Genomic DNA, 16,189 nt, shown 5'->3' with positions numbered 1-16,189 from the left:
GTGAGTGCACTAACCTCATATTCAAGAAACGTAAAACTCACCTGGTGTTAGCTTGAACAACCAGGGCCGTTTTGCTGTAAAATTTAAGATTCACACAGAATAGTGGAAAGTTCTTCAATTTTAGTCTTTTTTGAAAACTGGTTCATTTAAAGAGCTGGCAAAAGAAATTTCCAAATTAAGATTGAACTGCAGTTCTTAACTTTTGAGACAAAATGCTCTCAGTCTAAGGCTCGTGGAAATTCAGAATGCAATATGCCTGAAATCCATTGAGAGAGAAGAGTTCTTCATTCGTTATTACATTGGGACTCATGCGCAAAGAAGGGAAAATACACAGACACTCAAAGTGGAATGACAAATAATTATCCTATATAGCACCTATCACATCAAAACATTGAAAGCAATTCACAGGAATTGCTGTCACTGTGTATTCTTACACAAATACAATTAGCTATTTTGCACACAGCAAGGTTCCACAAACAGCCATGACACTTAACGCTGAATCTGAATCCCATGAAATCCTTTTAAAAGCCAACCAAAAAGAGCAAACAATAAATGTCTATTTTATTTGGATCAATTATTACAAACAGATAAACCAATCTGTCCCCAACTTTCTTCTGCCTTCCACAACCCCCCAGCCCCCACCCCACGGTTTCATTTTGTCACTTTTTGGACTCCAGGTGTATGGGTACCATAACATTAATTCCCCAACGAGTTCTCTTTGATACCAATAAAACTTACTGTTCAGCTGCAAAAGAAGGAAATAGCTGTCACGTAATTACCGCTGGCATACGAAAAAAAAATCTTCATGTGGTAAGACATACAAATCTGTGGGATACAATCTTCACAAACCACAACAAGCCGCTCTTTGTTATGCTTTTGCTTCAGCTGACCTGTTTTTCCTCAGCGCAGAGCCAAGTAAAATAATGAGATCATTCCACTTCAGAAGTGAGCTGGAATTGCGGCGTCCAGTCCAACCAGACTCAATAACTGGGTCACTTTCGAGAGCCTGATTTTCTGAATGTTGAACCTTGTGCAGTCGGCCGTCTGGGAGAATTCGGGCGCTGGGCCGAGGCTCCTCCCAAGAAATCCAACCCGCTGGGCTTGGTCTTCCGCCAGCGTCACCAAACTCCTGAGCTCTGATTCATTGCCCACCGGGACCTGGGCACCGGAGAGGAGGGTCGAGAGGTGCTTCCAGATGAGGTTGAGGAAGGTGATTTTTTCTGCCCAAAGGTTAATTTCACTTTTCTCAAAGAGAAAGTCATCTTCTCCCTTGAAGTAAAGGCACATGGTTTACAATATGGTCTTAACAGTCCTCGAGAAAAGTCAGTACATCAGAGGCCCGAAAATTTTCATCCGCCCTGCCACAAGACCATTCCCTTAAAACTAAAGATTGAACAGAGTTTTGAAAAATTCTTAAACACAATTTTAATTTCGGAACTGTTTTTCTTTGCAGTCTGAAAAACAGCTTCCATCTTAAGACTGAGCTTAAGAATGTTTCAATTTTCTGCATGGTTTTAAATTGCAATTCTGTGGTCTTATTGTGAAGAGGTATCAGCTTTGCTCAGCTGGTAGCACTCTTGCCTCTGAGTCAGAAGATTGTGGGTTCAAGCCCTATGCCGGGATTTCAAACACAAATAGGCTAGGCTGACACTCCAATGCACTGTTTGCGGGAGCACTGCATTGTCAGAGGTGGCGTTCTTCGAATGATGTGTTAAACCTAGGACAGCTGGAGAACCAACTTTCTCTTCTCAAACAGTTTAATGGGATCTGTAACTTCTGTAACCTGTAAGCCAAAGCCAAGATCCATAGCAAACAATATGAAAGAATAAGGGGATAGAGCAGGGAACTGAGAATTGAGTGGGCTGGATGGATGGTTTTAAATTCTCATCCAAAAGGCGGCATCTTCTTTGAGAAGTTTTGGCCTGGGTCACAATGCTTGAGCAGGAAGAACCATCACATTAGTGAGGGATCAGCAGAGCAGCCAGACATAGTGGAACCTCCTCAGCATAAATCATATTTAAAGTTTCTAATGACAGATAAATTGTATTTAAACAGTGTTTAAATAATTTGAAAGGTTGTAACTCTGCAACCAGTCACAGCTCAGTTGGTTTCATCTTTCAATATTAAAACAAAGCAAAGAAGGACTTCCAACAGTGGTAGAATGTTGTAAAATTTCCACCTCGTCTTAAGACCGTTTTGTCTTAACATTCACGATCGTGTAGAATTGTGGCAGGTTCTTAAATTCAGTCTTATTTGAAAGCTGTTCTTAATTCAAAAAAAGAAAAAGTGGCTTCAAGAATTTGTTCACAATTCCGCACAATCTTACATTCTGAGACAAAGTATTCTTCACAGACAAAATACGCTGAGACTAGGTGGAATTTTGGGCCTCAGATTGTTAAAATAAGTGCCAGAGGAATGGGTTACTGTGAAGGTACCAGGTTCTGATTGTATTCATCTTCTTCCAGCATCCACTTAATGATGGCCAAGACTCCAGGATAGGTCTGCCTCCAGATCTGTAGAAGCTCGCACAGTACACCAAAGCCAAGATCCAGAGCCAAGGATGGATTGACTACAGAGAGCAAAACATCTGTACGGGAAAAAAAGGCAATTTAATGTAGTGACATGAAGCAATTTAATTGTGACCTGTGGAGGAACAAATCTAACTGGAGCAACTTTATGCACTTGCTTCATGCCATAGTCAGTCAGGTTTTTGTTTGGCCAATTTTCTCCTATTCCAAAGATGTTGATTCTTTTTCATTTTGAATTTACTGAAATGGTTCTTTTAAAAAGAGAACTGTAAAATATTTAAAGGGGAACAATATGAAAGAGTAAGGGCATAGAGCAGGGAATTAGTGTTCGAGTGAGCTGGATCCAGTGGGTGAGTTAGCACCATCTTAGCCGCTCTGTAATTTCTATGATTCAGTGCTCACTTGGAGAAAGAAACTGCTAGTTTATATAAAATGCTTAGCCTGATCTCAGTGCTTTATAGTCATAAGGCGTAGCCAACACTGTAAACAGATGATTTAAACACTCTGCTGTGTGCCAAGCAAGTAAGAACAGTCACATTTCATTTGCATTCAGTTATCCAAACAGTGTGATAATTCTGGAAACTGCAGCACTTAGGCGTTTTCATAAACTGACAAAACACAGTTGGTTCCATTTATGTTTTGCTAGACTTTGCATAACCTATTGCCACACATTACACTCCAGTCCCAAAGAATTCAAAAGGATTACTGTACACACTCCTATTATTTGTTATTAGGAATGGGATAGGAGAAGACAAAGGAAAATTCATACCTGACCGACCAAATGGCCTTTTCACGTTCCATGTTATTCTATATGTTAGCTCAGATTAGTTTGTAGCACTCTCGTGGTTGTGTCAGAAAGGTTTGAATACGAACCCCACACTAGGGCTTGAGCTCATAGTGTAGACCAGTGGAGGCCAACCCATGATCAGCGGGCCAGGAGTGGCTCAGAGGGCCACTGAGAAGTGGCTGCTGAACATTCGCACTTGTCTCTAGATAAGTCTGTGTTAAATCAATATTTTCTTTCCCATAGCTATAAATCAAGAAATTTTGAATCAAGGAAAATGTATTTAGTTGGCCGACTAAGAGGGTTTTTATTGCTCAAGACTTCATTGTTGTTTGTGGGGCGCAGTTTAGCTGCCACATTTGCACACAGCATAGACCAGAGTTTGAAATTTTATTGTATTGCGATTCAGGCAACTGCTATCAAGTGTAGTGACTATCGGGACAATCAATTTGCACACAGGAAGGTCCCTCCCCCCACCAAAGCCAATGAAGTGAATAACCAATTTATTTGGAGGATAGCTGACCAGTATAGAGCTTTGCGATGTTTTGCCTTGAAAAGGCAATGTGCTGAATCCAGTGTAAAGATTACTTTAAACCTGCGGTAAATGAAATACATTGAAGTGAGGTCCCATAGTTTCTTTTAAACTCGTGTTCATTTTTCGTTTCAAGGCCACTATTCAGAGGTGTAATGTGGGTTAGAGAAAAGTAAATCGAGCAGATAAAGAGAGACCGATAAAATGAATAGGTTGTTCCTATAATGACTGGATTGTTTAGACATTCTGACCACCTTGCCAATCAGCATCGGTGCAGACTGCACAACCTTCAAACGTTACTCACAAAAAAATGACTGGCTTAAACAGCAGAGTCTGCCTTCCTTACAAGATGAACCCACCACGATATATCTGTAAAAGTGCACCGTCAGTCAGTCTGCAGTAAAGTATGTACCCCTGCCCAGGCCAGCCTGGGATTGAAGCCACACTCAACTCCATCTGTTCCTGGTGACCTAATCGGTTAGATACTTCCCGAAAGAACAAGAAACAAGTTCAGCTAAAGAAGTCCCTTTGCCCCATCTGATCTCCCTTGATTTCTTCATTCCAGAATATCTACCTTCCTATATTACAAGAAGTGGTTCTTACTACAGTATGTGAATTCCACCACCTACTTCTCTGTATAAACTTTAGATTTCAATGTGTATTTATTTTTTTGGTGGTGGTGGGGGAGGGGAAGTGTTTTTTTGGTACAATGAACATCTGAGTAAATGCAAGTTTTATTAAGAAACTACAGGACACTTTAACTATCTGAAATTATTCTGACTTAAGAAGAGGAAAGAATGGACAGGACTGGGGGCTGTGGGGGAGGAGGTGGGAGATTGTCACTGGCAGAGAAGTATATAGTCCAGAGAAGGCTATTTTCATTCAATAACATTTCCACAGCACAATGTCTTTGGGCACGAATGACATCTCGCAGCACGCATTCGGGTAACAAAGTGAGAAGAGATTTGCCAGGCATATTTTTTTGGTGAAATGACTGTGCCTCTTTAAGTCTTCTTTCAAACAAAAGTTGAAAAGTTCAAGGAATGCAGGGCTATAAATCTCTTAACTCTGCCATTCAGGGAAAACCCAATAAATGCACATAATGAAAATGATTAATGGACAGCACTGTCCTTACATTACCCTAGTTTTGCCTGTTACACATCGCACGTTATCACATAGTGGCGCCATATTTATCCCAAGGTCCTATGACTATATCTTTACCCATGTGATGAAGTAAATCAATAATTCACCATTTTAGTCGGCTGTGCAGCCCATTCTACTGAACAGCAGGTTCTGCTAGAGACTAGACCTGCTTCCTATTCCCCACCTCCCTTGCCACAAAATGACCATCTAAAACAAGCTGTTCCGCATCTACACACATTTCTATTCCTTAATTACAATACAGCTACGTATTGATGGTGAGAATGGGAATTCTAACCTGATTCCTATTTAGACTACATTTTATGGTTGCTGGGGAATCCAGGGTTGCCCTCAAAGTCAAAACTTGTGTGTGTAGATTTGACTGTGGCACCAATCAACTATGAATCAAGGACAATACCGCGAATACTGTTGTTTTATTTCTTCTGGCTCCAAGTGAAACAGGATTTAGCGCTCGGAGGTAGTGAGAGTACCACAGCTGCAGGTTTGAAGAGATGCATCAAGTTCATCCGAAGTTCAGTGCTTATAAAACTGGTGTCATCCTGGCTCAGTTGGTAGCATTCTCACTCCTGAGTCAGAAGGTTGTGGGTTTAAGCCCCATGTTGAGACTTTGAGCTTGTAGTCTAGGCTGACACTCCAAAACAATGGTAGTAATAATTATAATAATCCTTGCTTTTTGCATTTGATATAGTGATTTATCAAGTCGTAGAGATGTCTCAAAGAGCTTCACAGGATTTATTGTAAAGTGAGTGACTATGAATTTTGTGGGCAAAACATGGCAGCCAGTTTGCGTGCAACAGTGTTCCACAAACTGCCATGGAGTGAGTGACCAAATTTATTTGGGGGATTAGTTGGACACCGGGAGAAACTCCCGACTCTTTTTGAATAATAACACGGGATCTTTAATGTCCAAACCTGAACAAGCATACAGGACCTCGGTTTAACATCTCATCTGAAGGACGGCCCCTCCGACAATGCAGAAACCCCCGGCCTCAGCACTGTATCGGTGTGTCAGCTTATGCTTGAAATCCAAACCTTGTGACTCAGAGATGAGAGTGCTACTACTGAGCCAGACTGACACGCAATTATCAGATAGAAATGTTGCATTGTCAAAGGTGCCATTTTGGGATGAGATGTTAAACCCAGGTCCTGTCTGACTATTCAAGTCAACATTAAAGATCACATGACACTCATTGAAAAGGGAAGTGAGTTTCTCCTGGCATCTTGGCCAACAGTTCCCTGAATTAAAAAATCAGTCATGGCTGTTTGTGGGATATTTTATACAAATTGGCTGCCACATTTGCCATCAAAAGACAGCCAATGCAGCTCACCGAAAGATCTGTGAAGCTTGTTGAGATGTTTCAACGTGATTAGGTGCTAAATCAAAAGTAAGATTATCATCATCAACATATAGTGAATAGTCTTTGTGTTCACAATCATTCACTAGACATCCTAGAATTTGAGACACGTATATTTACAGAAAGCACGCTTTGAAACGAATGGGGGTCTGACTCATTGTGAGATTCACAAACAAAATTGTAACGGGTGGATCTGTAAGCACTGCATCAAGTCATTGACATTTCAGCATAGAAGAAAGCCATTAGGCCTATCATTTCTGTGCTGGTTCTGAGAGAGACCCCAGATATGGTTTAGGTTGACCCTCCAATTGATTTCAATCCCATACCTTTGGGTAGAAAATGCCTGTACGGAAATAGAAGGAGATTTACCTGCAAGAATATCGAGAGATGTCTAAAATTCCTCATATCTCTTTCTGCTATATCTGTCAGTAATACCTCTGTGGAGGTGTCTGCGACTTAATTTGTTTATAGTATTAACGTCAGACTCTGGAGGACTGAATGAACTGAATAAACCTTCTAATGTTCTTAACATCTTTTTTCTCTATTCAGGAGGCATGTCCCTGGTCAGGTAACTCAAGGGCATAAAGTTAAGATTGTTTCCAAAACAAAACTATGGGAAAAGTGTGGAGAATTTTGTTTTGACACATACAGGGTTACTCAGGCACAGCATGCCCTTCTAGAATGTGGAGTCTTGTGGAGTCCTGTAGCTCAGTGGTTAGAGCACTCGCTTTGCAAGCGAGAGACCTGAGTTCAATTCCAGGCAGAGGGCGAAACCTTGGGCAAGTTTCCTTACTCCACAGCCCTAATAATCCTCCAAAACCAAAAACAATAATAAATTGGTCATTTTCAATCTACAAGTGTTTGTGGAACATTGTTGTGCGCAATTGGCTGCCGCGTTCGCCCACAAATATACAGTCAATTCACTTTACAGTGTGTTCTGTGAAGCACTTTGGGACGTCCTCCCGATGTGAAAAGCGTTATATCAAATGCAAGGATTATTATAGAATGGTGGTTCATGTAGAATCCATAACTTTAAAAGAGAATGAGACAAATATTTGAAAAATAAAAATGTGGGATAGGATAGGCATGGCAAAAGGCAGGTGAGTGTGACTAAACATAGTTCTTTCAGAGCTTTGGCAGAGGCAGGATAGGCAGTATCACCTATCAGACTTCCTTGCTTCCTCTAGAACCATAGAAAATTAGCTCATGGTTTCTACGAATTACCTGCTTCCCCTATTCGACAATCTACCTGCTTCTCAGACTGGTGATGACACAGGTGAAGTCTACTATAACAATAACATGATATTACTCACGATCTCCCTCCCTCTCTCCTCACAGCACATCGCTTAACTTCTGCTCCACATCTCCCCAGGACAGCACCACCCAACTCCAACCACTACCTCCTAAAATCTGCCACTCCCATCGTTATCTGTACCTGACGCTCTCAGCAACACAATGCAACACAGCAGCAGGTCAGAAGCACCTATATATAACAAGGCTTGTGTACCTTGCACAGCATCTGTACAGGATAAGCAAGAGGCCTGTTTTTGAGATATCTTGGTGTTGCACTGAATGAAGGCCTGTGGTGTTCATTCATGACATTGGGTGCTTATTTAATAAATGACTCTCGTGTTTATTTTAATATTCCGTAAACTTTAGATTATCGACAACTTATGGGGTATCGGTAGACTTAGGAAAAAATATACTTGGGCGTGAAAAAGACGTCCCTTAAGATTTTCATCAATGACGCCTTTATCCTGCAGTGCTGAGAATCGTTATCCTGGTAAAGAGCTGCATGTTTAGCTCTATATCAGAGTAACTGAAATTACCTTCAAGGGCTCGGTTGTCTCGCCTTGTGCAATAGTATAACCACAGCTTCTGTGAAAGCTGCTTTTTAATGTTTAAAAAAAAAACATTTATTTTTTTAAATGCAATCATACGTGTACATGTACGTACATACATGCATACATGCATACATACATGCACATACATGTACATACATGCACGCGTACACACACTCAGTGTGCAGGTCAACCTTTTCGATTTGTACTAATGTAGAAAAGCACTTCAGCTCCTTTTTTGCTGGTGAGACTGACCGAGGCCGCTATGCAGTGTGTGCGTTTGAAGTCTCCATCTTTCTCACCCGCTGCTCGCAATGACACAATGCTGCAAGAGGTAATGAATCCACCACTACCTGCTCACAGTGCTGCCAAGAAAAGCCAGTGGCTATACCTTGTTGCGCAAACAGCATGAACACAGTAGATTCCAGTAAAATCACCCTAAAGACACAATCCAAATGGTTTCTCCTCTAGCATCAAATTCAAGGATTCCTCTTCTTATTCTTATAATATCAATATATTGGGAGTCAAGATTAATATACTTTACAATTGGTAGCATTCCTGCCTCTGAGTCAGAAGGTTGTCGGTTCCAGTCCCACATTAGGGCTCTGAACTCACAGACACTGACACTCCAATGTAGTGCTGGATGATAAAATAATAATCCTTGCATTTGATATAGCACCTTATCACATCTTCTCGATGTCTCAAAGCGCTTCACAGAATATACTGTAAAGTGAATTGATTGTATATTTTGTGGACAAAATGATGGCTATGTTGTCAGAGGTGCTATCTTTCTAATGAGACATTGCACTATTGAAAAGAGAAGAGTTTCTCCCAGTGTCCATGCCAACAATCCCTAGATAAAATTTCATGGTGGTTGAGGGACATTGCATTCGCAAATTGGCTGCTGCTTTCACCTAGAAACACATAGTCACCGTGCTTTACAGTAAATCCTGTGAAGCACTTTGGGATGTCTTAACAACATGATAAAATATAATGCAAAGATTATTATTATACCAATATATGGCGATTCAGCTACATAAAACTCACTGCAGCAAATTGCAATCACTAATCACTTTATAATAATAATCCTTACATTTGATATAGCGCCTTATTACAGCTGCGAGACATCTCAAAATGCTTCACAGAATATACTGTAAAGTGAACTAAATGTATATCCTGTGGGCAAATTTTTCTTTACTCATCATCATTCTTATCATTCTTTTCCTTCATAGGTCTAAATTGTGTAAACTAAAACAATGCAGTTATGTTCTGAAAAGCCTGACATTCAGTCCACCCTATGGTATTATCTGAATGAACTTTGAAATTTACATGGGTTAACGAGACCCGAAAACTACCCACCCTTGGTTAATCAGAACCGTAGACATTTAACAGCACAGCGATTCCAAATGGAAGGAAGATGACGGGCTCATGGTGCATTGCATGCTGTAATTTCCCCGCTTTTTATTTAGTTTTATCCGAAAAGCCTTGTGGTTTCAATCATTCCCTGCTGAATTCAAAGCCGTTGTTTCATGGCATCGTACAAACAAGAAAAATCTAAACAAAGCTTGCCCTGGAAGATGTTATACATGCTCTGAAGTCCAAAATTCCACCTACTCTCAGCCTGTAAGATCTTTGTGCCTTCAAATTTAAAATTGCTCAGAATTGTGAAAAATTCTTAAATCTGTTTCAATTTGTGCGTTAAACCAGCTTCCAAATAAAGTCTAAATTTACATGTAGAATATCAAGCACACTTAAAAACATTTATATTCTCTCTCATAAGTGTAACTTGGAAATGTGAAAAGACTGAGTTTTGGATTTGGTGTTGGGACATGAACTGTTTGCGAGGGACTCCTATAATAAACGACATTTACTTTCCTCTTTAGACGTCTGCTCTGTGCAGTTGCGCAAAAAATAATAATTTAGTTACTTCAATCCATCACTGTTTGTGGGACACTGCTGTGCTCAATTGTCTACTGCGTTTCACCCACAAAATAGTCAATTCACTTTACAGTATATTCTGCGAAGCACTTTGAGACATCTCGAAGATGTGATAAGGCGCTCTATCAATGCTAGGATTATTATTATTATTATTATAGTTGTTATTCAGCGAGGCATCCACATGCAATACCTCAATTTTGCTTTTGAACTAAAATTTTAAAATACGAGGCAGGTCGACCACTTTTATCCCTGGCGAGCATGATGAGTTAATTCACAGAAAATCTTGCCTGTGGGACTCACACTGGACTTGCTGGGGAGAAGCACTGGATTGTTGGAGTTGTCATCCTTTGGATGAGACAAAGAAATCAAGGTCCTGTCTGCCTGTTCAAATGGGCCATTAAAGATCCCATGACAATCTTGAAAAAGAGGACAGAGTTTCTCCCAGAGACACACCCATAATCCTCCAGATAAATTGGTCATTCACCTCATGGCTACTTGTGGGACTTTGCTGTGTGCAAATTCTCTGCCCCTGTTGCCTACAACAACTGTCACTAACTACACTTGACTAATTCCCTGTGAAGTGCTTGGGAGACATTCCAAAATTGCAAGGGCTATAAATGCAAAGCATAACTATAATTAAAGTGGGTAGGGGGGTTGTCAAGACTGCATTGCGTTTGTATTGTAGAGCAAGTCTCCGTTCTAGCCCAGCTAATCAGTCCCCAATTATTAAGTGAGTAAGTGGTGAGTGTGCAGGAACACATCTCTCTAGTTACCAAGGATAAAGTTCAGTCCAGTTCAGGTTTCATGTAACTATATCAATGTGCATGAAACTCTGTGTCTTCAGGTGTTGGAAGCACTGACAGTATATATATATTATTATTTTACGTGAGGTTGGATTTGGATTTGGTTGCCTCACCTTGGGAGTAAGCACTAACTAATCTAGGCTCGATGCCAGGCAGTTTAGAGACCCTGTCTGGAAACATTCTTCACAAATCAAGCATTAAGGCCTTTAATCCTAACGCTTGCCCGTTTACTCCTTGGTGAACTGAAACAAAGGCTGTGCTTGAAGCAGTAACAACTGCAAAAGACACAACAAAAAAAAGCATTACTGTTCAGCAAATAAATTCTCCCCCGACTCCAACTTTATGACCGACATATGGACGTTACAAATTGCGTGTTTTTTTTTTGCGCGTGGTGGCTTTAGATGTCTAAAATTAACAGTTAACAAATCTTTCTACTTCCTCATGCTACAATTGTTAGAACTGGTTGGTCAGTTACACCCACAGCCTTTATCTTTACCCTCTCAACGTTGTCTATGCAGAAGTGACTGAGTTTCTGTTCACTTTGCACTCTGATATTGACCAACAACCGGGGCTTAATAGGCCACTGAAGCCATAAGTCATGACTGTCTGCACCGGGAATTAAGCATTGAGATAAAGATAATTAATCCACACATTTCCATCACTAAATAAAGCAACTTGACGAGAGGTTTGTAGACTGGTTTTGCTTCACAAGCATCACAGAGCAAAGATTTTGTGTCGGATTAAATTGTGCCAGTTCCTCCCCCCTCCCTCCCCACCNAAAAAAAATTGTGGCAAAGTCAACAGTTTAGAGAACTGAAAGTGAATGTAGAACTGGAATGATGTGTAGCATATTTTTGACCTTTGGAAAGGAAACAGAATTGTTCAAAATTAGAAACAGAACTTTTCTGCACATGTCTGTAGCACTGCTAACTATTTATAGAAATTGCCCCTTTTTTAAAATTCCACTTTCCAGTTCATTCCACATACCCCTTATTATTTTTATGATCAGGTGTTTACCCAATTCCCTTTTAAAAGACTCCAGTGATCTAGCCTCAATAGACACTTGTGAAAACAGATTTGAATTCAAAACTTCTTCTCAAGCGTAAGAATTCTTCCCTCTGCCTTGTCTTCCCTTCCATTCTCTCTTAAGATGTTTCCCCTCACCCTGTGCCACCTACTATTCCTGGCGGATAGAGGGAGGGGTGGGAATGGCTCTCATCTCGGTAAGAAAGAGCTTCCCCCTTGTGCTTGAGAACAGTTGCATGGGTATGATGGCCATAAGCCAGAAATCAATAACTCTGTGGCCTAGTGTGTGTTCTGGATATGAGATTCTTTGATGAAAACTGCTGTGTTATTGTGCACTGTAGCGAAGTTCAAAAGAGCTGGAGCATAACATGAATGGATCATGTCCAGAAAGTTTCCAATGTGATGGTTAACTAGGCAGAATGCCAGAATCTCATTTAGATTCAACTGAAATTAGGATTTAATGAACAAAATGTTATCAATAGCTGTGTTAGGACCGCACTGGACGACAATTTATGTTATATATGAGTCTTTCAAGTAGGAGAAAGCACTTTACATGGACAATGGACAAGCAAGGTGGGGAACGGGACAATCAACAAATAAGAGTTCTGAAGCCAACAATAACTTGTACTTATGTAGTGCCTTTCAACCATTAGCATCTCGGAACTGCTTAAAACAGAAGGAGAGAGTAGAAGTCAGAAAGAATTTGCAAGAGAGCTACAGAGAATGGGGCATGGTGGCTGAAGGGTGTGGTGAGATGGGGCACGGGGTGTGCAGTGGGGCCATTTGTGGAGTGAACGAATGAGCCGGGGCTGAAGGAAACTGCCCTGTAGTAGGGTGAGGTAAGGATGTGGAGAGATTTGAAGGTTAGCATGAGGGTCTGACGGGATCCAGATCCGGAGAGTCAGCCAGGGAAGCCTGGACTCAGTGGTAGAAGAAAGAAAATCACAAAAACTTTCAAAACGGGGTGGGGAGAAAAGGAGGAAGAAAAAGAGGCAGAGAAAAAGCTGACTATGGCTTGATGAGTTCCAACATGTTTATGTTCAGTGCAAACCCAACTGACATTGATCAGCTTCTTTTGTCTGTGTTTGGCAGAGCACACAAACAGTTGCTCTGAGCAAAGCACCGTGGAATTTTACTAAATGTAACTGCAGAGAAGTTATATTTACAAACAAAAAGAATATGCTGAAAAGATCACTTTCCCAGACCGGGAACGATAAATCGTGTGATTTCTCTCCTGGAACCTCAGCTGGGCATCATATGGAACTCGTTGTTAGGAGTACGTTTGTAAACGCATTTCCGATTCACTGTGCAAGGCTTGGTCCAGTCAAGGGTTCTGCCTGAAGTCAATTTACTATTACCTTATGTACTCTTGCAAGCATAGATGAGAGAGAGAGAGAGAGAAAAAGACAGAAAAAACAGGAGAAATGAGAGTAACAAATAATCCACTAAAATAGTTGAAACGTATAGATTCTTTTGTTGCTTTTTGTCTGCTAATGTGTCTCAGCCTTATCTTAATAATAATCCTTGCATTTGATTTAGCCTTTGATGTCAGGAGGACACCTCAAAGAGCTTTGCAGGATTTATTTGTGGGACACTGCTGTGCACGATTGGCCGCCACATTTCGCCCATAAAATAAAAATCACTACACTTTACCATATATTCTGTGAAGCGCTTTGAGATGTCTTGAAGATGTGATAAGGTGCTATATCAAATGCAAGGATTATTATTATTTTGTGTAACGTGCGATCAGGCTATTGTAATCAATGTATATTTTTGCAGATGAATGTGGTAGCCCGTTTGCACAAAGCAATGGGCCACAAACAGTAATGAAATTAAGTGCCAATTTTATCTGGGGGATTGTTGGCCAGGACACTGGGAAAAACTGCCTTCTCTTTTCAAATAGTGCCGTGAGATATTTAACATCCACCTGAACAGGAGAGGGGTCTCGGTTCATTATCTCATACAATAATGTTGGATCAACAGCGGCATAACTCTCTTCTCCAGCATCTGTCCAGGTAGATGTTAAAGATCCCATGGCATTATTATTATTAATACTGGACCAGAGCAATCCTTTGTTATTAGGGGATGTTATTCCACTTATTCAATTTGGTTGCTGGCCAGTTTTTGGAGCCAATTCAGTATAATCAAAAACACATACTATGAGACCGTGATCATTCACTTCATGCCTACTTGTGAGACATTGCGAACGTAAATTGGCTACCGTGTTTGCCCGCAAAACACAGTCACTACACTTTACAATTATATCCCTTGAAGTGCTCTGGGACGTCCTCCGGACCTGAAAGAACAACAAGATTATAATAATCCTTGCATTTGTATAGCGCCTTTCACGTTTGGAGGACGACCCAAGGTGCTGGACAATGTACAGCATTTCAGCTCTATAAGCTCTATACTAAATGTAAGGACTCTTATCATAATAATAATTATAATAATAATGCTGTGGCTCATTTGCTCAATAACACCTATCAATACCCATCAGACCACATCACTCGATAGTGTTTTGAGATGCTGCTTAGTTTTCATTGATGGCTCCATTTAGAATGACTGTCAGGACAGTGTGACTCCTGCTGATGGAAGGATGAGAAGGTGGGGGGAAGGGAAGAGAGGGGGTTCGGGCCAGCAACAAAATTTTGCAGCACTCAATTACTTCTGAGCTCTGGGGGAGGAGGGGGAGGGAGGAAATGTGTGCAGCAGCAGAGAGGATTCGGTATAACAAATAACCCCGGCTGGAGAAAGAGCTGCCACTTTGGCCTTCGGGGGAATAAAGACTGCCTTGCAGTCGTCAAAGATGTTTTCCAGAGGCACAGTCTGCGTAATCTATTGCTCAATGCGGAAAAACAATCACCTTCATTAAGTAAACAACAAAAACTGAATTTCTTTGAAATAATATTTTTGGAAAAAGACAGCTAAGGTAACCTTGTCTTGGCTTCTGACATAGCACAGTGACATGACCGCATAGATCATAGCAATTTGTTTTAAAAATATATACAAAGCAGTGGTAATTCTTGAGCCCTTGACTCAGTATACAATTAGATACTTCCCCCGCAAGATTTCACCTTCAACGAATATTTCTCTGTATAAAAACTTTTAATTATTGCTTCCCCCACCTCCACCCCCGTGACGCTTACTAAATTATGTCTGATGGGTCTGAATATTGTATGTGCGTTTTGTTAACAAAGACTTTGTGGCCAACTGGTTCTGATTATTCTGTTCCAAAGTGAAGCAAGACAGATGTTTCTCATTAAAACTGGACCAGAGGCTCTTAGAAACGCTCGGAGGAGAGGGGAGGGGAGTAGAGGGGAGGTATGTGAAAATCCACTCGGAAAATAAACAAATAAACTAAAACTATTTTCCAAAATAAATGCGCTCACATTGCATATCAGCATAATCTAAAAATAACTATAATCCAATACATCTGGGCAGCTTGTCGCTCGATCTTGTCGCTCGAAATTATACAGTTTGCAATTCTCATGCAATTTCACAAATGTGTTCCAGTCAGGCAGCCTGAGGCCTGAAATGAGCTTGACATGGAACCAATTTGCGACCTGGGGTGCACAGACTTTTGAGTGAAGTGAGGAGACGGCTGCCTGGTGCGAAACCGAGCCATGCAGATCCTGGATGATCCCGCTTTCAATCTCCGGTCTCTGCTGAGTTAGCTGATCTCACCTGGGGCAGGAACTGGAGTTTCTACTCTGGCCCTCTGTGTTATGAAAAGTCAAAATCATTCAAGTCTTCCTGCTCCTGATTGTTATTTACTAATGTGAGCTGGAAAGGGTAGTGGTGTGGTGGGGGGTGTGAGGGGCAGAGAGTGTGAGCATCACATGGGACTGGGATGCCCTACCTTGTCCCCTCAATGGTCTGAATAACCTGCTGATATCAACCTGTTGAGGTATATCGCATGTTAAGTGCTGAACATTACTTTAAAATGGAAAATCTCAGGTGTCAATTTGTTTCAGTCATTACAATTCTTGCCTCTGGGTCAGTGGGTTGTGAGTTGAAGTCCCAAAGTCTCGGCTGACACTCCAGTGCAGTACAAGGTGAGTCCTGGCCAACACTCCAATGCAATAGTGGGATGCATTGTATTGTTGGAGGTGCTGTCCTTAAACCAAAGTTCTCTCTGCCTTTTCTTCTTAGACACAAAGCAAAATGATTGCTTGATATTAGTAATTAACATAGAACTGATCCTGTTGTCTAAGGCAGTGG

At 41.0% G+C, this 16,189-nt stretch overlaps 1 protein-coding gene across 1 annotated transcript in view; it reads right to left on the bottom strand.

Moving 5' to 3' along the window:
• Positions 1 to 544: 544 nt before the first annotated feature.
• The window catches only part of LOC103177989 (THADA armadillo repeat containing), a 170,872-nt gene continuing 155,227 nt past the window's right edge, over positions 545 to 16,189 (bottom strand). The window contains exons 36-37 of the mRNA XM_007892437.2: positions 2,436 to 2,587; positions 545 to 1,269 (exon numbers count right to left, since the gene is read on the bottom strand). Coding sequence (XP_007890628.2) covers positions 940 to 1,269; positions 2,436 to 2,587 — 482 coding nt within the window. The 3' untranslated portion in view covers positions 545 to 939. The remainder of the gene's footprint in view (positions 1,270 to 2,435; positions 2,588 to 16,189) is intronic.

This window comes from Callorhinchus milii, unplaced genomic scaffold (genome assembly GCF_018977255.1).
Source record: "Callorhinchus milii isolate IMCB2004 unplaced genomic scaffold, IMCB_Cmil_1.0 Scaffold3, whole genome shotgun sequence".
In the NCBI taxonomy this organism is placed as follows: domain Eukaryota; kingdom Metazoa; phylum Chordata; class Chondrichthyes; order Chimaeriformes; family Callorhinchidae; genus Callorhinchus; species Callorhinchus milii.
The sequence above is the reverse complement of the archived record's forward strand: the minus strand, read 5'-3'. Positions and strand labels throughout refer to the sequence as shown.